Source organism: Ursus americanus, chromosome 3 (genome assembly GCF_024610735.1).
Source record: "Ursus americanus isolate L20-20 chromosome 3, mUrsAme1.1.p, whole genome shotgun sequence".
Lineage (NCBI taxonomy): Eukaryota > Metazoa > Chordata > Mammalia > Carnivora > Ursidae > Ursus > Ursus americanus.
This window is the reverse complement of record NC_142129.1, coordinates 33,153,727-33,179,697: the sequence shown is the minus strand read 5'-3', so window position 1 is coordinate 33,179,697 and position 25,971 is coordinate 33,153,727. Positions and strand designations below refer to the sequence as shown.

General features: G+C 34.7%; 1 protein-coding gene across 5 annotated transcripts in view; it reads right to left on the bottom strand.

Annotated features, from left to right (window-relative positions):
* The window catches only part of TFEC (transcription factor EC), a 229,715-nt gene that overhangs the window by 48,320 nt on the left and 155,424 nt on the right, over positions 1-25,971 (bottom strand). For all 5 annotated transcript variants that reach the window (XR_015723893.1, XM_087860874.1, XM_045792800.2 and 2 more), the window contains one exon: positions 17,101-17,187. Coding sequence is in view for 4 of the 5 variants with exons in the window: in XM_087860874.1 (XP_087717000.1) it covers positions 17,101-17,187 (87 nt within the window). In the remaining variant the exon portion in view is untranslated. The remainder of the gene's footprint in view (positions 1-17,100; positions 17,188-25,971) is intronic.

The window sequence follows — 25,971 nt, the reverse complement described above, 5'->3', positions numbered from 1 at the left end:
TCCTGTGGAGCAGGGAGTCAGATGCGGGGCTGATCCCAGAATGCTGGGATCATGACCTGAGCTGAAGGCAGACATAAGGACTGAGACACCCAGGTGCCTTATTTTCTCATTTCTTTCATTGATTAAGTTTATTTTTTTGCCTTTTCTCCCTTATTATAATAAAAACAATGCAGCCTTAGGCTCATTGCAGATAAAACAAAGAAAAACAAAAAAAGATTAGCATAATGAATGTTGATTATTCTGTAAAAAAAATAAACTCATTGTTTTAAAATGTATTTTTACTTCATAAATCTTGGAAGGGAACACTTAAGTTGGCTATTTATTCTTTTTCAATTTCCTCATCTGAAAATAAGGACAAAGTTGATCAAATTGGATAGACGATGAGTGCTTATATCGGAACAACACAATTAAGAAGAAATCCTAAAAGCAGATATTTCCCTAACATGTGAGTCATTTAGTCATACTGTAAAAGTAAAAAGTTTCCAAGACCTTTTTTGAAAATCCCGTTGGTTATAAGCTGAGGCATCACCAACCTGAATTGTACATTTCCTCTGTGTCTTTGAGAAACATAATGGGTGTGCTGAACAAAAAGATAAGGAGTGAGGGGGAAGGAAGAGGGAAAAACTAGAGAAAGGGCACTCTTCTCTGAAGAGCTTGAATTCAGATGGATTTCAATGCAGCAGTGACAAATTGCAAAAATGTTTAAGAAGAAAGGAGTTATATTACATACATACTGTAACAATAAAGTGATAGGTTCCTAACTATAACATTACTCTGGATCCATATTACTTGGTCAGACCATACCTAATATAGAAATGGTGCTGGAATGCTGATAATGAATCTAATCCTGCTTAACTATAGGTATATTACATTTTCTTCTGACCTTGATTATTGTTTAATTTATGCCCTAAAGGATAATGATTAATATCCTATTTAATTTTATGCTGTAGGTACTACTCTATTTCATGTAAATGGCTATCACTTTTTGAATATTATTAGACAATTGGTTTCAATTTCAAAGTATGTACTACACTTCCTGCTATCTATAGTGCCTTTCCTCCAATAAAATATGTGAATCCAATGTTAGTGAAAATTTAAAGATTACATACACCCTTGAAAAGGCTTACAAAACAAAATTGTATATACTTTTCTCAAAGTTATGAGTTACCTAGGTCATGTTAACTTTATTTGGTAGATTAGTAGGAAACTGGGTAGATATTTTATGAAGAAATATTTATTATTCTGGTTTTAAAAACATCACTTTTTCAGTAAAGCAAAACCTTTGACATGACAATAGGGAAACATATCAATATTAACAACAAAATCACAAATTTTAAAGACATAAAATAAAGAATTTATCATAAAATCTTTTCAAAAGGTAGACATACTCCTCAAGACAATATTTCTTTCTGGTAAAAGGCATGAACTCCTGATCTCAGAAGTTACCTTGAGGTGAGGAATGCTCATCGGTGGTTTCTGTTGTCTAGGGTTCTCCACCCTAGATTTTAGTTACAGCTCCACTACTGAGACTATAGAGACTGAATGAGACTAGGCTCTGACCTTCTCTCATATGTACTGTCTTTCACAGTAGCCAATATTCCATGAAGAGAACAAGCAAACTAGACAACATGTCAAAACATTTGAGGAAAATGACTATTTCAAAAGTAAAACAACATGCAATGTGAGAAATAACATCAGAAGCAAAAATTTAAAAAAAAAAGAGTATCACATGAAACTAAATTCTTAAATTAGTCTAATGTTCATTCTAAAAAACATAAAAGATGTTTGTAATAATTTATAATATAAAATGAGGACAAATAAACATATAAATGGCCAAAGTGAATAAGCAGAAACAAGAGGTTTGAAAATAAAGTGTTTGAAAAAAAAAGTACTATAAAAAACATAAAATGGAAAAGTAGCGTCATGAGCACAGTGAGAAGGAATAATGGAATTAGTAAACTATAAAACCAAATTGAAGTAATCTTTCAGGAGGATGAAGAAAAGGACCCAGGAATAGAACATATGAAAGAAAATCTAATCAGTATGGAGGACAGAGTTATTAGAACTACAATAGAGATATAAGGAGTTACAGAGAGAAAGAGAAATAAAATTAGAAGAAAGAAAATATTTTAAGAAATAATGGAGATACATTTCTGAGAATTAACTAACTAAAGTCTATTATTTTATTTCATCTTATTTTATTATGATTTTATTTTGATTCAAAAATCAAAGGGCCTATAGAATGTGACAGAAAATAGATAGGAAAAGCCTACACCTAGACATATTATAGTGAAATTTTAGACTATACAATGACAAAGAGGAAAATCTAAAAGCCTAAAGAGAAAAAGGTAAGATTATGTCCAAAGGAATAAGAATCTGATTAACGTAAGAGTTTTTGATAGCAAAATTGAATGAAAGAGGAAAGTGAATCAGTATTTTTTAAATGTTGAAAGAAAAGAATTTAAAACATGGGTTTTATATCCAACCCAAGTGTCATTCACAAATGAGGCCGTGATAAAAATATTCCTAGAGCCATAGAATACTTAAGGATGTTTACCCGGAAAAACTAACATTGAAAACAATTGTGGATGAAGTACCTAAATAGAAGTAGATATTTAAAGGATATGCTTCAAAAATATGAAATAAAAATGATCAAATATCTTAGTAAGTGGTTGTAGTCTAAAACGATGAGGGAAACCAAGGTAAAAAATAAAGTGAAATATATAATGATATAACTCAGTATTAAAGTCTAGATAATATTAGTATGATTGAGGTGGAGTAGAAGGAAACCAAAGGGTGTAAAAATAGTTAAAAAGTACTTAGAAGAAATATGAACACACTTAAATAATAAAGTAAGATGAAGACAGGTGTAAATGTATCAATGTAAATAGGTCAAACCTCTCAGCAAAAAGGCTATCCGTTTGGATAAGACAGTACAAGAGACACACCCACATAGTAAAAGGACACACAAAGATTGAAAATTAAAGGATGGAAAAAGATATGCAAATGATAACCACTGAAAACTGATGTGTCTATATAAATATCAGAGAAAATAGATTTTAAAATTAGAAAGTATATTAGGGATAGACAGAGTCTCTATATAATAACAAAGAGTTAAATTCTCCAATAATGCATTATAATTTCAAGCACGCATTCATGTAATAAAATAACCTCAAAATATTTGAAACAAAATGTTTTGAACTATAAGGCAAAATTAATAATCCATCAATGTAGTGGGAAATTTTGACATTTCTCCTCATTTTCGAAAAGTCAAGCAGACAACAATAATTGGTAATGTTATAGAATGTTTGAGTAATAAAACTAAAAACTGGCCCAATAGACACTGTATACTTCCATATCCAAAAATTAGAGAATATACAATTTTCTTGAGTACATACGGTACATACACAAATATGGATTATGAACTCTGTCAAAAAAAACCACCTTCAATGTATTCAATAGAGACTTGATTTCTAAATAGCTTGGAAATTTTTAAATAATTCAAGGGTAAGGACAAAATCATGCTGGAATTTAGAAATAAGTAAAAGATACTAAAAATACACATAAAGAAACTTCTGGGATATGGCAAAACAATTCTTTCAAGGAAATTTATACCTTTAAAAAGTAATATGAGAGAAATAGACAAAAATTTGAGATTTGACAAATTAAGTATCATTTTCAAGAAGCTAGAAAAATAACCAATTAAGCCCAAAGAAAGTAGAACAGATAATAAGAGCATAAAGTATTGAAAAAAAATATAAAAGTAGATCCACAAGGCAAAAGTTTTTTATTTTTTTATTTTAGTGAACAAGAATGACACATTCCTGGCAAGATTTAGTAAAAAGAATTAAGAATAAATAAATACTATTTCAAGAGAAAGGAAGGTCATACTAAGAGTACAAGTTGAGATTTAAAAACAAGTAAGACAAGGATGTCTGCTTTCACCACTTCCATTCAACATAGTATTAGAAATTCTAGCTATAGGGGTGCCTGGTGGTGCAGTCCTTAAGCGTCTGCATTTGGCTCAGGGCATGATCCTGGCATTCTGGGATCGAGCCCCACATCGGGCTTCTCCGCTGGGAGCCTGCTTCTACCTCTCCCACTCCCCCTGCTTGTGTTCCCTCTCTCGCTGGCTGTCTCTGTCAAATAAATAAATCTTTTAAAAAAAAAAGAAAGAAAGAAATTCTAGCTAGAACAATTAGGCAAGAAAAAGAAACAGAAGTCATTCAAATTAGAGAAGAATGAGTAAAATGATCATGTTCATAGACGGCATGATCTTATATTTAGAAAAACCTGAAATTACGCACACATATATACACACACACAGCTATTAGAGCCAATAAAAGAATTCAGCAAAGTTGCCAGATACAAAATCAACATGGAAAAGTCAGTTGCATCTTTATACACTAACAATAAAGAATCTGAGAAAGAAATTAAGAAACCAATCCTATTTACAATAACCTCAAAAAGAATAAAATATTTAGTAATACATTTACCCAAGAAGCCAAAAGACTTATACACTGAAAACTAAAAAATATTGCTAAAGGAAATTAAAGAAGACATGAATAAATGGAAAGACATCACATATTCATTGATCAGAAGACTTAATATTGTTAAGATGACAACAGTACCCAAAGTGATCTACAGATTCAACTGATTCTCAAAGGCACTTTTTGCAGAAAAAGAAAAACCCATTCTAAAATTCATTTAGAATTTCGAGGGTCCCCAAATAGCAAAACAATCTTGAAAAAGAACAAAGGTGGAGGACTCACACTTCCAGATTTTAAAACTTATGACAAAGAGACAATAATCAAAACAGTGGGTGTATGCATAATAGCAGACATAGACCAATGGAGTGGACTTTCTGCACTATTTCAGACATGGTGCAGAAATAAACCCTCAAATATATTGTCAAATGATTTTGACAAGTGTACCAAGATCATTCAATAGGGAAAGGACACTCTTTTCAGAAAATGGTGTTGGGGAAAGTAGATTACACATGCAAAAGAACAAAGTTGGAAGCCTTATTTTATATGATATACAAAAATTGATTGAAATGGATCAAAGATCTAGGGGCACCTGGGTGGCACAGCGGTTAAGCGTCTGCCTTCGGCTCAGGGCGTGATCCTGGCGTTATGGGATCGAGCCCCACATCAGGCTCCTCCGCTATGAGCCTGCTTCTTCCTCTCCCACTCCCCCTGCTTGTGTTCCCTCTCTCGCTGGCTGTCTCTATCTCTGTCAAATAAATAAATAAATAATCTTTAAAAAAAATTAGAAATGGATCAAAGATCTAAACATAAGAGCTAAAACTATGAAAGTTCTAGGAAAAAAGATAGGCGAAAATCTTGATAATGAGTTCAGTGATGATTTTTTTTGAATATGACACTAAAATCACAGGAAACCAAAAAAATAGAATTTAGAGTTCATCAAAATTTAAAGCTTTGTACATCAAAGCACACTATCAAGAGAGAGAAAAGCTAATCCATAAGCAGAATATTGAAACTATTTGCAAATCATATAACTAAGATATTAATATCCAGACTATATTTTTTTTTAAATTCCAACAACTCAACCACTGCAGGAACAACAAACCATCCAATTAAAAATGGGCAAAGGATTTGAATAGACATTTCTCCAAAGAAGATCTACAAAAGGTCAATAAGCACATGAAAACATGTTCAACATCACTAGTCATTAGGGAAATATAAATCAAAACCACAACATGATACCACTTCACATTCATTAAGATGACTATTATCAAGAGACAGGAAAATAACAAGTGTTGGTAGGAATGTGAAAATTGGAACCTTGATGCATTACTGCTGGGAATGTGAAGGGATGCAGTTGTTGTGGAAGACAGTATGACAGTTACTCAAAATGTTGAACATAAATTTACCCTATGGCCAGAATCTCCACCTCTAAGTTTTCGCCAAAAAAAAAAGCAGAGACTTAAACAGATACTTAAGACATGAATGTTCCTTGCAGCATTACTCATAAAAGCCAAAAGGTGGAAACGACCTAAATGACCATCAACAGATGAAGGAAAAAACAAACAAAATGACCATCAACATATGAAGGAAAAAACAAAAATAATATACTGGAATATTACAAAACCTTAAGAAGGAAAGAAGTTTGATAACATACTACAACATGGATGAATCTTGAAAATATTATGCTAAGTGACATACATCAGACAGAAAATGACAAATTTTGTATGATTCCATTTATAAGTTACCTTTTAATAGTCAAATTCATACAGACAAAAAGTAGAAGTTACTAGGGGCTCAGGGCAGGAGGAAAGGAATAGCAATTTCTTAATATATGTAGAGTTTCTGTTGCAGATGATGAAAAAGCTCTGGATATGGATAGCATGATGGCTGCACAGCATTATGACTCTGCCTAAATGCTACTGAATTGTACACTTTAAAATGTTTATAATGGCAAATTTTATGCTACATACATTTCACCACAATAAGAAGATAATAAGCTATATTACCCACAATAATCTTCCAATGATTGTGAATACTTGGACAAAAAACATGAATTTCTAGAAAAGTATTATTTAGTAGAACTGACTGAAGAAGTAATTGATAGTTTGAACAGTCTTATGATTACTGAAGAAATAAAAACAAACCGAACATGTTGCACAAGAAAATATCTGGACTAGATGGCTTTATGGGCAAAAGTGTTACATTTTCAAGAAATATATCATGTTAATGTTGTGCAAACATATTCAGACAAAAAAGACAAGAGAGAATATGTCTAATTCATTGAGTCTGAAACCATACAAAGACATTATGAGAAAGGAAAATTATAGGCCCATTTCACTCATGACTATAAATCAGAAGCAAAACATTATTAGCTAAATGAAGAGAAGTACAGGCTTCCAGTCATGGAATGAGTAAATCATGGGGATGAAAGGCACAGCGTAGGGAATACAGTCAATGGTATTTGTAATGGCATTGTATGGTGATGATGGTAGCTACACTTGCAGTGAGCATAGCATAAGATAGAGTTGTCCAATCACTATGAAACTAATGTAACATTGTGTGTCAACTTTACCTCAATAAAAAAATAGTATTAGCAAAATGAATCCAAGAGAATATAAACAAGATATTTTGCCATAACAATGTTGGGTTTTCCATAAATATATTTTATGACGTTAGAAGAGAAAAAGACATCTATGATCAGATCAATAGATTCAGAAAAAGTCTGATAAAATTCAATTCCATTTATGATAAAAATTCTTAGTGTTTGATAAGATAATAAATTTCCATAACCCTAAAAAATATAGATTTGCTTATTGTTAAAATCATGCTGCCCTAGGAGAAAATAAAATCTGGGCCCAAATATATTGTAGAAACATCTAAATAAACTATGAAAATGCTCTTAGATATCCATTTATTCTTATCAGACTAAATATAATAAAGGACATCATCAGGAACCTAAATTTCACTTATGTTTTCCTGATTGTTTGGGCCTCTTCCCTCTTGATATACTATGTTCAATCTATCACCCAGTATGATTTTTTTTTCTTTTAAATCATGTGTCGGTTGATATTTTCTTCTCTGTTCTCATGTATCAATTCTTCAGGGTCCTAAATCTAAATTATGTCCCTCCATTTAGTATCTCTCCATCCCTCTCAATTAATTCTCAACTGCCCCTCTCAGACCAACTAATGTTTTAAAAATACAACTTCCTTTTGAACCCCCCCACCCCAAAAATAAAAAAATCTCTCCCTCTCTAACTCCCAAGTTAAGGTCAAACTCTTATGTGTAGTATTCAAAAATTTCATTAAATGGCCCCTCATTATCTAGTTAACATTATTTGCCTCTACTCTCAAGTTATAAAAGATTTCTTGTCATCATGTACACATATACCATGGCATGGCTCCCAAAATAGATTTCAGACTCCAATGGGAGGAAGGAAAAGCGTGTTGCTGCAAGGAATCTATGAGTCTATATATTGGTAATTTTTTTAAAAAAAAGATAGTAAAATATAACCATTATACTAACATGTATAATATGTTATAGATAGTTGAGTATTTATTATGTGCCAGATATTAAGCTAGTATATTCTATAATAATAACAAATAACAGTATCTCAAGTAATCTTTATAACAGCTCTATGAGGTATCATGTTTCCCATTTTAAATGTAAAATAATTTAAACTGAAAAATTAAGTAATTATCTCAAGATCATGCAGTTATATAAAAAGTGGGCCTGGGATTTAATCCTGGGTCTATCTGAAATAAAGGCTGGATTCTTTACTACCTACCCTATTCTGAAAAGGTCCTTGCCTTAACACTTTTAATGGTAAGAAGTGATTGAATATGCAAAAAAGGTGGATGCCATTGGACTAATTTTTTCTCAGTTTTATTCTAGTATCAAAATCCAACCTACTCTCTAAGGCTCAACTTAAAGTCCAAACCTTCTCCAACACTATCTTTCACGGCAGCCTGGTTTATTTTTCTCTTCACCAAAACACTATAGGACTAATAAACTCAAACATAAATTTAATAATTTAGCTTATATTTATTGTTTTACCCTTCTTCATTTATATTCACTCAACGAAGAGAGTACAATAGTATATACTACTTACCATGTTCATGAAAATTAATTACTTATCTAAAACCCTGAGAATTTTCCGGAGACGTGTGTGTGTGTGTGTGTGTGTGTGTGTATACATATATATATGTATAATGTATATGTATAAATATATATATATATATTATATATGTATGTCTATGCATATGTGTGGTCTGTGTGTGTGATATGTCCTTCACTCAGATAATCTCATTATAAATACAAAAGAGGAAAAAAATACATATAATTATACATATTCAGATAATTTTTCAGTATAAACACTGAAAGCAAAAAAAATTCATATACCCTTACATATATATATGTGTGATAATCATGGATCTCTATTTATATCACATTTAGTGTAAGTTTCATGGGAAACTGAGGGAAAACTTTGAGTTGTTTGGATCTTCTATTTTTCTTTTCTGTGAAGACATTCACTGTGGAACTAAAATGGTAAAAGTGAGCATGAGATTATTAGAATAACTGTAGACATAAAAAGAAGAGAAACATCAGGCATAAAGAGAGAGCACTGTAGGGGAGCATATACCACACAATGTATGCATACATAAAAAACTGGAATTGAAAAGATTATTTTCTTTCCTTTGGGGTATTTGTTCATTTAAATGTAGTAAACTAGATTTTTCCAGTTCTAAGGCACACACCAGTGATCTCCCTTTTTATTTTATTTGCAAAAGCAGGGCTAAGAGGTTTGAATGACAAACATTGAATAGGGAAGTCCCACTGAGTTATTATTATTTTTGTTCTATTGTGAGTGAATAAAAATAATGTGTTGGGCGGGAGTAGAAGTTCCCTTGTCCTTGGCCAGCTGGCTTATAACTTAGGTAGTAAAGAGAAAACACAAAATAGAGATGGTAACTTATAAAGACTTTTGCATCATACACTTTATATGCATATGACCTATTCAGTACTAAATTAATAAAAACAGCTATTGATTTAATGTAAATGCTGAAGTAAATAACCAGTGGAATCCTCACCTTTTGATAGAAACAACCCAATAAAACATTTTTAACAATTTTTTTTATCAAAGAGACTATAACAGTATTCTTACTGTATCCAGAGCACCAAAAACTATCTTGCAAGTAAACAAGCTTGTCAGTACAGCAGATTATACATTATGCATTTCAAAGCTCAATTTCTACATACCTTGTTTTATTGAGTATTAGTTTATAAAGTTTACGTTCAGTATTTAAGGTGGTTTCATCTCCAAACATTGAAGGAATTCCAAAATGCACTTGCTCACCAGTTTTAACTCTGCAGTGTCTTTAACCTCCCCGAGAGAAACGTTTTTCTCTTTCTACTTCATCATTTTCTTTCTTTAAAAACTGGCAAACAATAGCTGAGAGGACTGGGCAGAAAACTCTGCGTGAAGGTGAACTTTGGCTCTTCCTTGGACTTTAAGACTAATCTGGTCTAGATTGTGATTGACAAAAGCTTGCTTGTTGATGTTATGCAGTCCTCTCAAGTTCCAACCAAGCGCAAGGGGTTGTTAATATTTACTCAGTCCTCATCTCTGGAATGGTCTTGAACTATTACAGTTTACTGAGATTGCCAAATGCCACCAGCATTTACAGACACCTGATTGGAAAAATAGCTATATATGATAAAAGAAATGAGTTACTATGGACCACCACGTCTCGGAAAGGAAGGGGTGAAACCAAGACCAACAGGTGGAATTTATAGGGAGACAGCTAAACTCACAGGCGAAGCAATCAACCCGCAAGAGTGTGGCAGAGAATCTGATCAGTCTGAGGTCCCTTCAAATCTTAGGATTCTACAGTTCTAGGAAACAGCTTCCTTCTGAGGCTGCTGGCACAGGAGGTGGGTAAGATTGCTGTTGCATCTGGTATCCTACAGGACTAGATTCAAACCCTCCCCTGCCATTCACTAAGTGCAGGAACTGGAACAAATTACTGAACTTCTCTAAGCCTCTTTCCTCATTTATGAAGTGATAACAGGTAATACTAGTCCCTCTCCCATAGGTTCGGTGTGATAATCAATGCAATTTTTCACAAAAAGCATTCTGTACAATCCTTGTCACATAGCAAGAACCGGAGGCACAGTAGCTATGATTATGGTTGTTATTCTTGTTGCTACTGTCTTTTTCCGTTAAAAAATTATTAAATACTAATGTATAGTGGGAATAATTTTTTCAATACTACATGTGGATTTTGAAGTGTTTCTTTAACATGCATTTGCTGAACACCTATGATGTGCTAGGCATTGTGCTAGGTGCTGAGGATAAAATAATGAACAGGTCACAGCTTTACCTTACAGGGACACAGCCATGAACAAGACAGACAAAACTGTTATCTTCAAGCAGTTTACATTCTAGGGGTGGGGGCACACAATAGGTAAATAAAATAATAATTCTAATCATAAGTATCAGAGGTCATCAAAATAAGATAGTGATTTAGGGAGTGATGAGATGGGGTCTTTTAGCTAGGCTGATTGTGGAAGGCCTCTCTGACAAGGTGATTTTGACTAAAGATTGGAAACATAAAGGGGCAGCCATGTGAAGATCTGGGACTAAAAAGGAAGTTCAATGGTCCTAAGATGATAATATGCGTGTCCTGTTCAAGGAGCAGGAAGAAGGCTACTGAGGACAGAGCCTAAAGTTAAAGGGAAATGCTGACAATGGTAAAATGTCTGGATTATATTCCGAGGATTTTAGGAAGTTAACAGAATTTTAGGCAAGGAGAAACAGGATCTGATTTTTGCTTTGTGCAGATCATTCTGGCTACTGTGTGAACAGCTGTAAGGAGGCAAGAAGTAGCAGGGAAGTTAGGCTGGATTCTGTTTCTGAAGTTCAAGTGAGAGATGATAGCAGACTGGAAAAGTGTTTTAGTAGAGGAGCTGATAAGAAGCTGTGAGATTCGGGAAATCTTGGATGCTCGTTAGAACATACTGGTAGATGTGGAGGTGTGGGGGTGAGAGGGAAGAAAGATGACTCTTTTGGATGAGGGGTTCTAGATGAACCATAAGTAGATTTGGGTGGGGGGGGGGACAAAAGCTTTCTGTTGGTCATATTAAGTTTGAGATGTCTGTTAGAAGCACAAAAGATGTCAAGCAGTAGGATATAGAAGCCTAACATATAGGGGAGAGATCTAGGCTGGAGAAGGATGGAGATTACCTGTAGGTAATAAATACATAAACACATGAGATACATGTATAAATAAATGACAAATACATAAACACATAAATACATGAGAAAAGAGGGCTGAAGTCTGAGCCTTGGAGCAGGTGAGCATTTAAACATCTGTTAAAAGAGAAAGAACCAACAAGGTGGGTAGAAAACCAGAAAATGTGGTGCCAGAGAATCCCAGATCATACTTCAAGAAGGAAAACTGTTCAACCATGGCAAATACCACTGAGAAGCCAAGTGAGGTGAGAATGAACTTACTACTGGCTTCTACTTTGGTTGGTTTTAAGAGCTCCTTTAGAATTGTGAAGACAATGGTTCTGTTGGAGACTAGAAAACAGGAGGGGAGTAAAGGGTGGCAGGGTGAAGATGGAAGCAAGAAGTTCTTCTGTGTGTAACTAAGTCATGAAATAGTGTGGCAGCTGGAGAGAAAATGTGTTCAAAGGGAGTTTTGAGGGTTTGGTTTTTTTAGGGAGTGTTGTTAAAGACCAGTGTAATGCTGATATGTATAATCCCATAGATTGGAATAGACTGATTATGTAGAAGAAGGACTCACTATTTAGAGAAGGAAAGTCCTTAAGAAGGTAAGAAGGAGTGTGGGGCGTCTGGGTGGGGCGTCTGCTATGAGCCTGCTTCTTCCTCTCCCACTCCCCCTGCTTGTGTTCCCTCGCTCGCTGCCTGTCTCTCTCTGTCAAATAAATAAATAAAATCTTAAAAAAAAAAAAGAAGAAGGTAAGAAGGAGTGAGATCCAGGGCACAAGTGGTGGGCTGGTTTAGATTATGAGCTGGAGCAATTATTCTAATAGAAGAGATGGCAGAAGAAATGAAAACAGATGCAGGTGGTTTAGTAGAATTGGTGATGCTAAGCTAATGAATGAATTCCAATAGCGTTGCATACATTTGCTCTTTGAAATACATTGTAGAAGAGAAATTGGCTGCAAAATGAAGAATGGGCTATGAATTGTGGAGTTTTGAGGAGAGAAGAGAAGGTATTAAAAACTGATCTCAATTAATGAGAATTTTTACCAGGGCATAGCTGTGTATACCAGTAGAGTAGGTGATGAAAGGCCCTGCGAAATTTCGGTGATGTATTTGAGGTGAGTACTATGAGCAATGTGGTGAAATTTTACCCATTAAGCTGCTCAGGTTGAAATGTGGAGTAAGATGAGAGAAGTGTAATCAGGGAAGGGGTTTTGCCAGGGAAGTAAAATGAAGAAAAATGGGGAGATGTTCGGAATGTTTGCAAGAGGATTGGTTGGAGGGCTTGACCAAGGACTCTAGACAGGTTAAGGAAATTTTCAAAATGTTGTGAATGCAAAGTCATAGCTATTGAAATTAGTGATAGAGTCCATTGATTTGGAGCTTGAACAATTGGCGAAATAAGAACACTACAGTAGAGGCACTGAACAAATAGAATGTCACGGTCAAAAAGTGTGAAATAAAAATGTTATGGGAATAACAAGATCTAGGCTATCATGTGAAGGGATGGCTAAATGGGGAAGAGAAAAATACATTGACACTAAAGAGACTGAAAAACTGACAGGTTAGGGTTTTGTCAAAAGCATGACTGATTTGGCTGAATGTTTCTTGCCCTTTGGCTCTTTGCAATCTAGTTTACATAGTTGTTGCGGTAAGAAGTAGCTGACAGGTAGCTAATAGAAATCGAGAGGTAACTTCTTAATTATTCTGACTCTACTCACTGATCACTCAACATTCATTTCTGGGTCAGAAATACCTGGGCTAAATTGATCTGTGAAGACTTTGAACTACTTCATTCAACCTGGATAAATGTGAAGGACCAACACAAGCAGTCCAAGATTCCCCTCAGCAGCTTCCAAGTTTCTCATCATCAGAAGTTATAACAGGACTTTTAGTTAAGCCTATATGCAGTAGTCCTGAGATAAATCTTAGCTAAGTGAGATCCAAGGTTTTCTGCTTATGCCACAGCAAGAGACAGCTAAAGTGACTAACAGCACACTCAATAGACGGCCCCTGAGATTCAACAGATTTCTAGGAGAACTAGAGAACTTATATGTAAAATATGTAGAAAAGTTTCAAATAATAGGTGCGAAATTAATAATGATTACTGTTAATTGATAAATATCTCACTTTTGAAGTTTACCATAATGGACATCTGTTGGTTTAGCCTCATTAGAACTCATTTTATTTTTGTAACAACTCCTGTTCTCATTCTCACTCTTAGTCTAGGTAATTTGTTGTGTGTGGTTGCTCAGTCCACAGCTCTAGGGTGGGCCCAAGACCCAGAGAAATTGACTTAGGGATAGACATACGACAGACATTTCTCTAAAAAGAATCATCCCAGGGAACTAAGGGGGACAAGATGCTCTCCTTTCCTTAGGTTGCCAAGCCTGACTGAATGGATCCATTAGGATGAATTTAGCTATAACACTCAGAAAATCCTGACACACTTAGCTTAAAGGGGGAAAAAATCTTACATAATGTGAAATCCACAGGTAAAGAATTCTCCAGGGGCATATGAGCAGCACTTCTTTCGGCTTTTCTTCTCCCTTTGTTTCTTTTGGTTTTCCTTAGTTTATTTAGCTTCTGGGCAATAAAATGACTACATCAGTCACATTGACCTACAACATCACAGAGAGGCAAAACCCTTCTCTTTCTTGGGTCTACTTTAAAGACTTAAGAAAATTCCCAGGGAGCTGCTCAACATGTCAAAATTGCAACACAAGCCCATTCTTAAAACTTTCTCTGCCAGGGGAAGTGAGACCACCAAGATTGGCTTAAATTAATCAGAAACTTCTCTTCCTTGTGAAGAAGTAGATGTCTAGAAAAAACAAAACAAAACAAAACAAAAAAACTGGGCTTGGAAGAAGGAACTATGTGCATAGCTAGGAATAGGCTATGATAGTGTTTGCTCAAAAGCTGGGAATAAAGCCAGCACAGAAGAAAACAAAGGCAAAGTTACGGAGGGCTGCCCACATGCGATAGTACTTAGGAATTTACACATGACATGAACCAACAAATTTCTTTCATACTTAAGCCCTAGATGAGCCAGATTCTACCATCTGCACCAAAAGCTTCACTCGCTAATATGCTCACTCAAAGCATTCCTCTGAATCCAACAGGTCTTTATTTTTATCCACATAAACTATAAAAATCCTTCAGAGTTTCCTATCTCTGTTCTACCAGCCATTCTTAAACATTCTCTTTTTTTCTCACCTCTTGCCTTTTCTTACGTTGTTCTCTTAACTTGCTACTTTTCTGTGTTCATGGCTACCTCTTAAAATCTTAACTATCCCTCATAACTATATTTCAAACATCATCTTTTCCCAAAGCACTTCCAAAAAATCTCAATGTAATATGGTTTCTCCTTCACTTGAACCGCAGAGCAACTCTCTGACTGGTATTTCAAATGTACATAGGTAGTATACTAAGATTTCATATAAAAACAGCCTTGGAGCTAAAAATTTTAAATTATTCTTGTAATGTAGAAGAAAGCAGGGAGGTTAAGTGACTTGTACAACATCTAGTTTAGAACCTGGGTTTAACACCGAGATCCACACTCTCCCTCCCTGCCCCTCAGGTGCACCTCACTTACTGCCCCACTATCATGTGACCTCTTGACTTGTGAATTGTGTCTTAACTTTAGTTTCCTATGGTACATTTATTATGCCTTGTACATAATACATACTGAATAAACATATTTGGTTAATTGAACTCTTTGGTTTTATGTGTAGATGTAGATTTATCAATGATTGCTGATTGGTCAACACAGATATTTCTTTGCATAAGTGCAGGTAGGCCAGTAGTATCTATCTTTTTCTTTTTAAAAGTAGTTCAAAGTCTTCACAGATCTAGCTAACAAAAACAAATTCCAGATAGTATTGCCACCAATTTGCACTGAGTAAGCCATTCTATGCAGCCTCTACAAAACAAGTAAGATGATTTGACAAAAAGAATGTTTAGGTATACAATTTTAATGAGCACCACATACAAAGAAAATATTACTGGAAATTAATATCATTTCCTCTAACCCAGAAGTTGAATATTAGTTAAGAAAATAGTAACTTCATGCTGTGAAATTAGACAGGGAGAAATTATCATTAATAATATATTAATTAGACTTCATGTAACTATGCTGCTTGAAATTTGAAAAGAGAGGAGGTAGAAAGAATTGTCAGTCCATCCTAAAAAATAAAATAAAATAAAAATAAAGCCTGCAAAAAGACTAGGTTTTAAACCTCACTTGACCTTTGTCAGATAATGCCAGTATTAGTGACCTGTTCTAGGAGGTCCTGCATACCAGAGAAAAGGAGGAAAAAGATACTTCTCTCTAAATATTCTGTCTGGGAAAAAAGAAACAGAAAAGAAATAAAGGGGTACTTTCTTCAATTTTTTCTTAAGGTCTTAAATTTAAATGTTCATCATTAACATATACCAGATCATTGATTTACTGATGAAAAATATCCACATTACCTACACAATATAGTCAGAATTCATTTTCTTTAAATGAAATGTTTAAAATAACAACTCAATCACAATCTTTCATATTTTTTCTTATTTTTCTAAAAGGTCTAAAATCATAAACAAGCCACCCAACAATAACCCTTCAAAGTAGGTGAAAAGACCTTGCACCTGCTTTACAAATAACATTTTTAGTGATTAATAAATGAACAATGAGAAGGTAACCGCAATTAAACAGGAGGTTCAAAGATACCATCCTTTCGTTGCATTTCGTTTCAGGAATTTGTGCTGATTGCAACATAGATGTCTGTCTGCATGCCTTAAAGTAGGGTGAGGCCTGTTTTGCATTTCTTAAGTTCATCTTTGATCTCTGGTTATTGGTTCGAAAGTCAAGTCATATTTTATGTTGTTATAATCTTTTTCTTGTCTCTACGAGATGTAGAGCCTCTGAATCTGATAGTTGTAGTTGTGATAAAATAGTCAAAACTTAGCCATTAGCTCATGAGGATGTTTTGATTATATGGTGTGTTTCAAAAATCTGAAGATTAAATCACTCATAGAAAATGCTATAGCAGATATTTAATTAGATGGCTGTTTATAGGGATTAGATGGATAGATGATAGATAGATAGATGATAGATAGATGATAGATAGATATATAGATAGATAGATAGGTAGATAGATAGATAGATGATAGATAGATGGACTATCATAAGCCCTATCATCTTCCTCAGTAACATTACATAATCTTTTTCTGCATCAATAATATTTCCTAATATTCATTTGTTATCTTGTGCCTGTTTCAAAATGTAGGAGAAGACACCATTTACTAATCAAATTAAATTTCTTTTTTTTATCATCAGATGCCATTATTTATTTCAATCTCATTGACCTCCTCGGGTCTGGAAACACTTACTGTTCTTTGCATTAGCAGAGGAGAGTCTGTTCCTTCCTCTTTAAAACTTGACTCCATACCGATCATATCGTCAATTACGTCTTCCATCTAGCAAAATATAATACATTTAGAATACTGTGCATAATGATAAGGGTTGTGCTTCAGCCTGAATTCAGAGAGAAAAAATTTAGCAATCTTTAAAAGTTTTAAAGAATATTTAAATTAAGATTATATGTATATCAAAACCCAGAATACTTTAGAACTTAAAATGAAGAAATCCTGCCACTCTTTGATCTGTGTTGCTTTTCCATGCATTTGCTTCCACCAGCTGGCAGGTGATGGCTGGGCAAATCACCCTGGGCTAGTCCGTTGGAAATCAGTATCTATATAAATAGAGTGGTTATCATGAAGTGCCTCAAGCCAGAGCCCATGTACTTAACATGTAGAGAGATGACTTCCTACAAACTTTACTTTCCTTTTGAAATGTTTTGATTGCATCTTACAGTTGGATATTCAAATAGCAGTGGTCAAACCAGCAAATTGGTCCACATGGATACAAACTACATGGAAACATATTATCCAACTTTCCCTAATGGCTAATAATAATAATAGCAATATCAACAGCAACAATAATCACTGACACCTTAAATAGTAACAATAGCAAACATATAGTGCGGGGAGTTGGGGGGACATGCCAGGCACTTTCTCTGTGCTTTGCATACATCAGCTCATTTAATCTTCACAATAACTCTATGAAGGGATACTATCATTACCTCCATTGTACAGATGAGGAAACTGAGAGGGAAAAAATTGCTCAATAGCTCATTCCAGATTACAAAACTGGTGAGTGACAAAGGCAGGATTGAAATTCTGGAAATCTGGCCCTGAAGTCCTAACTTAAGTCAGTTTTTTACTCCCTTTCTCAATTCCTTTCTAAAATAGCCTTCCTTCCCTCCTGTACTTCAGCTGGAGAAAATTTTAAAAGCTTGTATGTAAAAAAAAAAAAAAAAAAAAAAGGAGGTAAACCATAAGAGACTCATAACTATAGAGAACAAACTGAGGGTTGCTGGAGGGAGGTGGGTGAGAGGATGGGCTAAATGGGGCATGGGGATTAAGGAAGGCACTTGTGATGAGCACTTGGTGTTATATGTAAGTGATGAATCAGTAAATTCTATTCCTGAAACCAATATTATACTATATGCTAACTAACTAGAATTTAAATAAAAACTTGAAACAACAAAAAAAAGTTTCTCATCAAACCAAAAATAAATGAATAAATAAATAAAATAAAGGCTTATATTTTTAAAATACTGTGCTTGCCCCCTCTTTTTCTCTCTGGTCTAGCTCTCCTCTCTCCCATTATATTCTCTTTGGTGAAATTTTAAAATATGGTGTAAACTCAAAGATAATGAGAATGCTGAATTTATACAGCTGTAGTACTGAATTTCCTATAACATATGCAGAAACAACTAGGAGTAAACTCAGAGAAACATATGAAAATATTTTATGATTCTGTTAATTTTATCTTCTAACCAAAATTTCTGAGAACTTTAGAGAATCAAATATTCAGATTTCTATTAAGATACTCCTAAAGTTGATATGCCAAAAAATTGGAACACCTTTTAATATTAATTTAACAAATATTTGTTGAGCAATATTTATTGCAAGACCTTGTTGTAAGTACTGGAGCTATAAAAGCAAACAGCACAAAGTCTCTGCCCTCTTGGGGCTCTAATGCTAATGAGGAAACAGACAATAAACAGCTTAATAACAAACAGTGGTCTAAAGAAATTAAAGCAGGGAGGGAGAGAGCTTGATGGGAATAAGCGTTGTTTTAGAAAATTGTCAGAGAAGGACTTACTGATATTTGAACAAAGACATGAATAACATGGCGAAGAAGAGTCCTTGGAAAGGAAGCAAAAATTACAAAGACCCTAAGGTAGGAACATGAATGTTGGAGAAAGAATGTTGGTCAATGGAAATGGAGCAAGAGACAGGTTTGAGATGAAGTTGAAAATTATGCCCTCTAGGTTGTAAAACCCTCTTGGCCAGTGGTGTCCAACAAAAATTTCTGGAAGCATAGGAATGTCCTATATCTGCACTGTCCAATACAGTAGCAACCAAACACTTAACGACTACTGAGCACTTGAAGTGTAGTGAGTTTAACTGAAGAATTAGATCTTTTCTGTTCAAGTTTTTATTTAAATTCCTGGGATCAGGAATTAAATTTTTGATCTCATTGAATTTTTAAAGATTTTATTGAATTTCAATGAATTTAAAATTAAATTTTAAACAGCCACATGTGGCTAGTGAGTACCATCTTCAAGAGTGCAGCTCTTGACAATAGTCTGGATTTTTTAAATTAATTAATTAATTTTTAAATCTGAGTGTAGTTGACACACAATGTTATATAGTTTCAGGTGTACAACGTAGTGATTTGATGAGTCTATATGTTATGCTATGTTCAACACAAGTGTAGTTACCATCTGTCACTATACAACACTATGACAACACCATTGACTGCATTCCCTATGCAGTGCCTTGTATTTCCATGACTCATTATTTCCATAACTGAAAGCCTGTACTTCACACTCCCCTTCATCTGTTTTGCCCATTCTCCACCCTTATTCCCTCTGGCAACCATCAGTTTGTTCTCTGTATTTATAGGTCTGGTTCTGCTTTTCTGTTTGTTTGTTCATTTGTTTTGTTTTTTAGATTTCACATATGGTCTGGACATTAGATGTTATTCCAAGTGCATTGAAAGATCCTTAAAGAATCTAGGATAATAAGTATGCATATTTTGTTTTCTTTGGTTTAGTACAGTCTATGAAAGTTTTAAAACATATTTTTGATTGTTATTAAACTGAAAATTTAATTTCATGATATTTCTCTCATTCACATTTATCCTTCCACGGACAACAAATTTGTACTGAACAGATGTAAAGAAGGCCTGAGGAAAGAAGGATGTTAAACACAATTTATGATAAATGCTTTTCTTTGGGGGTACTTCTAATAGTTTCAGCAAAAATTATATATATATCATTTATCCCCTTTCTTCCTGGAAACTTGCACCATTAATGACCCTACTGCAACTTTGATTTTTCCCTGTTGTCAACAAATATGCTTAGGTTTCTCCTATTTCAGTAAGAAACCTTTCTTTCCTACGTGTGAAAGCTCAACATCCTTGGAGGCTCTTTTTTGCTTCTCTAACACCTCTATCCCTCATTTTTGTCATCCACCTACATGACTGTCTTTGCCCCTAATTTATTGAAGACATCAGTTCCTCCATTACCCTAAATTGATATTAAGATATAAAATCCATACAAAATCTTGCTTCACAACTTCCAGGAATCTTCAAAACTACTCATTAAGAATCCAGTTGTTATTTTTAAAAAGATAATAACCACAACATTTTATATCAGATGAAACAGAAATAACATGTTAGACAAAAGAAGAATTACAAATCAGCAGAATAAGTATCTTCAAAATGATAAACGAAGATAATGAAATATAAGAAAGAGCAAATTATTTTGACTAAAATCAAAATGGAGATAATAGGTATGTAAAGTATGAGGCTCGAGGGTAAAGGAAGAACACTTAAAAGATTTGAAAAGTTTAAAGATAAAGATCCACAAAAGACCAACAATAAACTTTTCAACAACACTGGGTGCAAGAAGACACTGGGATAATAATTGAAGTAGTAAAGGCAAAACTTTGAACCTAGATATTTATAATCAATAAAACATTCTTTAAGTTGTGGGTGAAATAAAATTGTTCTAAGGCATAAAAACTCAGAGGTTTTAAGGCAAAAAGTCCTTTGAAAAACACTTTTCCAGGAGGTACTGCAGTTAGATGAAAAATAAAACTATGAAATCTACACAAAATATAAGAAAAATAAGTTAATAGGGGCACCTGGGTGGCTCATTTGGTTAAGGGTCCACCTCTTAATTTCAGCTCAGGTCATGATCTCAGGGTCTTGAGATCAAGCCCCATGTGGGGCTCCCTGCTCAGCGGGGAGTCTGCTTCTCTCTTTCTCCCTCTCCCTCTGCCCCCCACCCTGCGTGCATGCTCTCTCCCTCTCTCTTTCTCTCTCTTTAAAATAAATAAATAAATCTTTAAAAAAAGAAAAAGAAAAATGAGTACATAAAAGTAAAATTTTTGTGGCCTAAACAAGAATATAAATAGAGAGGGGAGAGAGAGAGAGAGAGAGAGAGGAAGAGAGATACTATAAATCCCAACACAGGAAGATAGGTGAGAACAAAAAGATAAGACCATACTCAGGAAGATTTTTACTTAAGGGTATGACATAGATCTTGCTGAATAATGATATAGATATAGAAAAAGATATAACTGTTGCATCTTAAAGAGTTAGAGTAACAAAAAAAGAAAAAAGATAACAACCTGTTCAATGGAGGATAGAAAAAAAATGACAAATAATGAAACAAAGTACAGTAATTTTAAAACATTAAAAAAGTAATAAATCCTAACAGTAATAACAAGAATGTGCATGAGCTAATACACTGCTCAAGAAACTCTCTCTTAAATTGGATTTTTAAGAGGCATTGTAATAGTCAATTAAAAAAAAGAGAGAAAGCTGAAAATAAATTGAAAAGATGTACCACAAATCTGACCAAATGGAAATTACAGCAGCAATGTTAATATTAGGCCATAAAGATTCAAGATAAAATTTTAAAGGAAAAATAATACCAAATGATCATAAATTGATATGCACTTAAAAATATCTACAGCAACAACTTGTCAGAATTCTACAGAAACGTAAATCAACAATTGTAGTTGAATATTTTAACTCGCCTCTCTCAAAATCATAAATCTGAATTTAGCCTTCTCTTCATCTGTTCTTTAGGCCAGGCCTTGAGTCTTGTCATCCTCTAAACCACTCCATCTCTAAAATCTTAAATTCCATGATCTCATCAAAACACAATCTTCCTTTTAGGTCCAATCTAGACCCTGTTGCAAATCAACTAAACAATTTTCAGTTTATGACTCTGTCTTTGCCTTATTAGCATGCGGCCTGGTCATCCCAAATACCTCAGGTTTCAACTTCTCTACCTGTCGTCAACTCTGAATTCAAGGTGGAAGAGTGGTTTCTGCCAACTATCCTACTGAAATCCCTTTTGTTGTTATTTTCCTTGACTGCTTATCAGCCAAATTCAGTTGATATTTATCATCCCTGCCTTTTTTATTTTTATTTTATTTTTTTAAAAGATTCTATTTATTTATTTGACAGAGACAGCCAGCGAGAGAGGGAACACAAGCAGGGGGAGTGGGAGAGGAAGAAGCAGGCTCATAGCGGAGGAGCCTGATGTGGGGCTCGATCCCAGAACGTTGGGATCACGCCCTGAACCGAAGGCAGACGCTTAACGACTGCGCCACCCAGGCGCCCCATCCCCACCTTTTTAAAAAGCAAATCGTTTTATTTTTTTAAGATTTTACTTATTTGTCGGAGAGAGAGCTCACGTGCAAGCAGGGGGAGCAGCAGGGAGAAGGAGAGGCAGACTCCCCACTGAGCAGGGACCCCCCACACGGGACTCAATCCCAGGACACTGGGATCATGAACTGAGCCGAAGGCAGATGCAACCTACTGAGCCACCCAGGCATCCCTATCAGCCCTTATTTTACTAGACTTGGCTGCTACACTTAAGCGTATAGTTCATTCCCTCTTTCTTTAAACTAACTCTTTTGCTTCAATGACACCACACTGGCTATCTTTTTATTTTACCTTTATAGTCCCTCCTCTCTGACCACCCCCTAAATATTGCTGATGGCTCAATCCCATCCTTTGTTCATGGCTCTCCTTACTATATTCATGATCTCCAGGAGCTCTTTTTCTCATGTGAACTTTTAAGTATCCCCCCGTCCCCTCATGCTGACAACTCTCAAATCTCTTCTTCCAGTCTAGATTACTCTCCTCAAGGCAAACTTGGATCTCTAGCTGTCACGGGCATCTCCACATGGTGGTCTCCCAGATACCTCAACTCTAGCATGTTCTAATAGAGGGTCTCTTCATCTTTCACTGCATTATAGAAATAACCTCCCAACTGGCCCTCTCCCTCCAGACTTCCTCTCCTCCACAGCAGACACTATTACAGTCAAATCTGATTATGTCACTCCAGCCCCCACATATAAACCTTTCCAGGATTTGAAATTGCTTAACATGGAGTGCCAGCCTTTCTGTGATTTGTCTATTACCTAGATCTTTGGTGTCACCTTTTGCTACCACCTGCCTCTCTTTTTCTGTTCACTTCATTTTCTGCTGTTCCCCATCTTTATTCTCCACTCATGCTACCTCATCTGTGTAAATGCCCCACTAGCCACTTTCTCTAAGTTCTACTATTGACATTTCTGAAGAAGAAGAGCACTTTCATGCTCCTATCTATTCCATTGTCCTTTTTACATAATATTATAATTATTTGCTAACTTCTGTTCTCTTCCCTTCAACTTATAGCTCCTAGGAAATACAGCAGATAAGAACACAAGACAATGAATAATTAAAACATAGCATGTGCTGTGAAAATGCTGCGATAAATGCAATTTTTATCTACATGATACAGGTGTTACTATGAAAAGTCAGAGAATAAGCATTCATCTGCACAGGGAACCACTAGTAAAAGCACCTTAGAGAAGAAGCCTGAGATGAATTTTGAAGAGTGAGTTAGAATTATCTCGACAAATGGTAGAGACTGAATGAATAGATAGGAAAGAAAGGACATAAGAATAGAGAACGTGGCCACCGTGAGAACTACTAGTGAACCCACATGGTGAAGCACGGAGTGCCATAGGGCAGCTGAATGATAAGTCTGTGTCAGAAGGCAACGGTTAAGTATGGAAGGGTCCTGTGAGCCATGAGTACAAATTTTATCCTGGAAAGGCCCAGGCTTTAAAATGCTTCTTTTGATTTTATATTTCACTGTCTCAGAGACCATTAATCACCAGGTTACTCTAAATACCAACCCCCAAATCCCGAATCTAAGGTTGCTTTCACGGACTTATTCTGTAGTAGCTAAGATATCTGAGGTCTTCTTTGAATTAATGAAATGTTCTCTGATGTCACAGGAAGACAAGCTTAGGAGAAAGAAATACCAAAGAATGGCAACAGCCACCATCTTCTGAGCCCCCACTCTGCCTTTGTGTTAAGGACTTTAAAAATGCAAGCATAAAAACTTCTCCAGTCATAGGAATGCTGGGAAGAGAGGTTAAGGACTGAGACCACACAGCTAGTAAGTGGTGGTTCTAACCCCATATGGTCTGACTCTGAAGGTTGCACATTTGCTGCTTTGTGACATGGACTCCTAGCATGAATCAAAGAATATTAGGAAATTGCAACGACATAGGATACATCTTAGCTGTGAAAGATAACAAGACTGAAGGGTGGCAGTATGTGAAAATGTGCACACGATAAGTGGACTTCAAAGAGAACACACACTGATTAAAACTACAACACACTGAATAAAATTATGATTAAATAGACATAATGATAGAAGAAATTTTATATACATAGTCAAAGGTACAATAGTTTAAAAAATAGAAAAAAAATTCTGTAGCCAATGTGTACATAATCCCTAGAGCTCTGCACCTTTTGGGGTTTTCAACCCTTCTCAGCAACTCCCTTTGATGGGCACCACCTTAAAGACCACTAAAATCACACAAATTTCCTTTATAATGTAAAAAATTAGTATAAAAGAAAAGGTAAGCTGTGTGCCTAGGGAATAAAAACATTTACTAAGAAAAACTGAGAACACTGATATATGTTACTTATCCTTTCTTATTTTTTAGAAAACATATTTCATAAGCTACATAATAAGATCATTTTCTGGGTTTTGCCTGGAACTGACTGGCATATGCATATCCTTTGGGATTTGTTTTTTCTTTTAGAAATCAATCTTCCACACAATGAAATGAACTTTGGAAGAAAGTGGTTGTAAGATAAATGGTATTGGTTGAGTTCTAATATTTACTATACAGATGATTTTCATCCTACATATATTCGTATGCTCTTCATAGAGTGAATAGAGAAACTAGTTCTACATTCATTTTTTAAAAAATTCTTTATATAGTCACTATTGAGAAGTATCAGTAAATATCCATGTAGAGATTTACACTCAGTTTTGGATTACAATGAGTCTTGTTTTGTGATTGTTTCATATTTTATTAAACCGTCTACCAGATACTTATTATTTTCCCTTTTCCAGAGGAATGTAAAATTTGCAAAAAAACCGAAATCTTCCTCTACCACTTGGAATTCACATAATGGGATACTGAGCATTACTCTTTGGTGACTGGAAGCTTCAGACTTCATAGCTAAAAAGCAGCGACCTGAAATCAGTAATATTCAACAAGAATGTAGATTGGGAGATTAAAAGTGGGAGATCATAGGACCCTGGCTCCATCTAACAAATCAAATGGAAACAAAAAGAAGAAGAAGAGGAAACAAATAGAAAGCTCAGCTATGTATGTTGTTTTTCTACACTGAGATATTAAAGGAAGTATTTTTCCCAGGTCTGGTGGTTTACCAGTTCAATTCATTCTTCAGTAGTTTTCAAAGGTTCATTCACAAGCAAGTCATGATAAATATAAACTCCATGAAGGTACACATTCTTACTCATTTTGTATCCCTGGCACCTCTAAATTCCTGTTATTTAGTTAGTGGTTGACAAGTATTTGTTGAAAATAGAAATGAATGAATAATAATTAATAGTAAGAAATCCAAATGTAATTCCATAAAACATTAAGTGCAATAACATTTTCAGTGTTATGTTAGAGCACATATTGACTGCTATTTAAACAACTTCTTCCTGTTTCATTTTAATAGGTATTTAAGAAAATATAACTATCGATAAATATTTTAACTAAAGATACCAGAAAATCTTTACA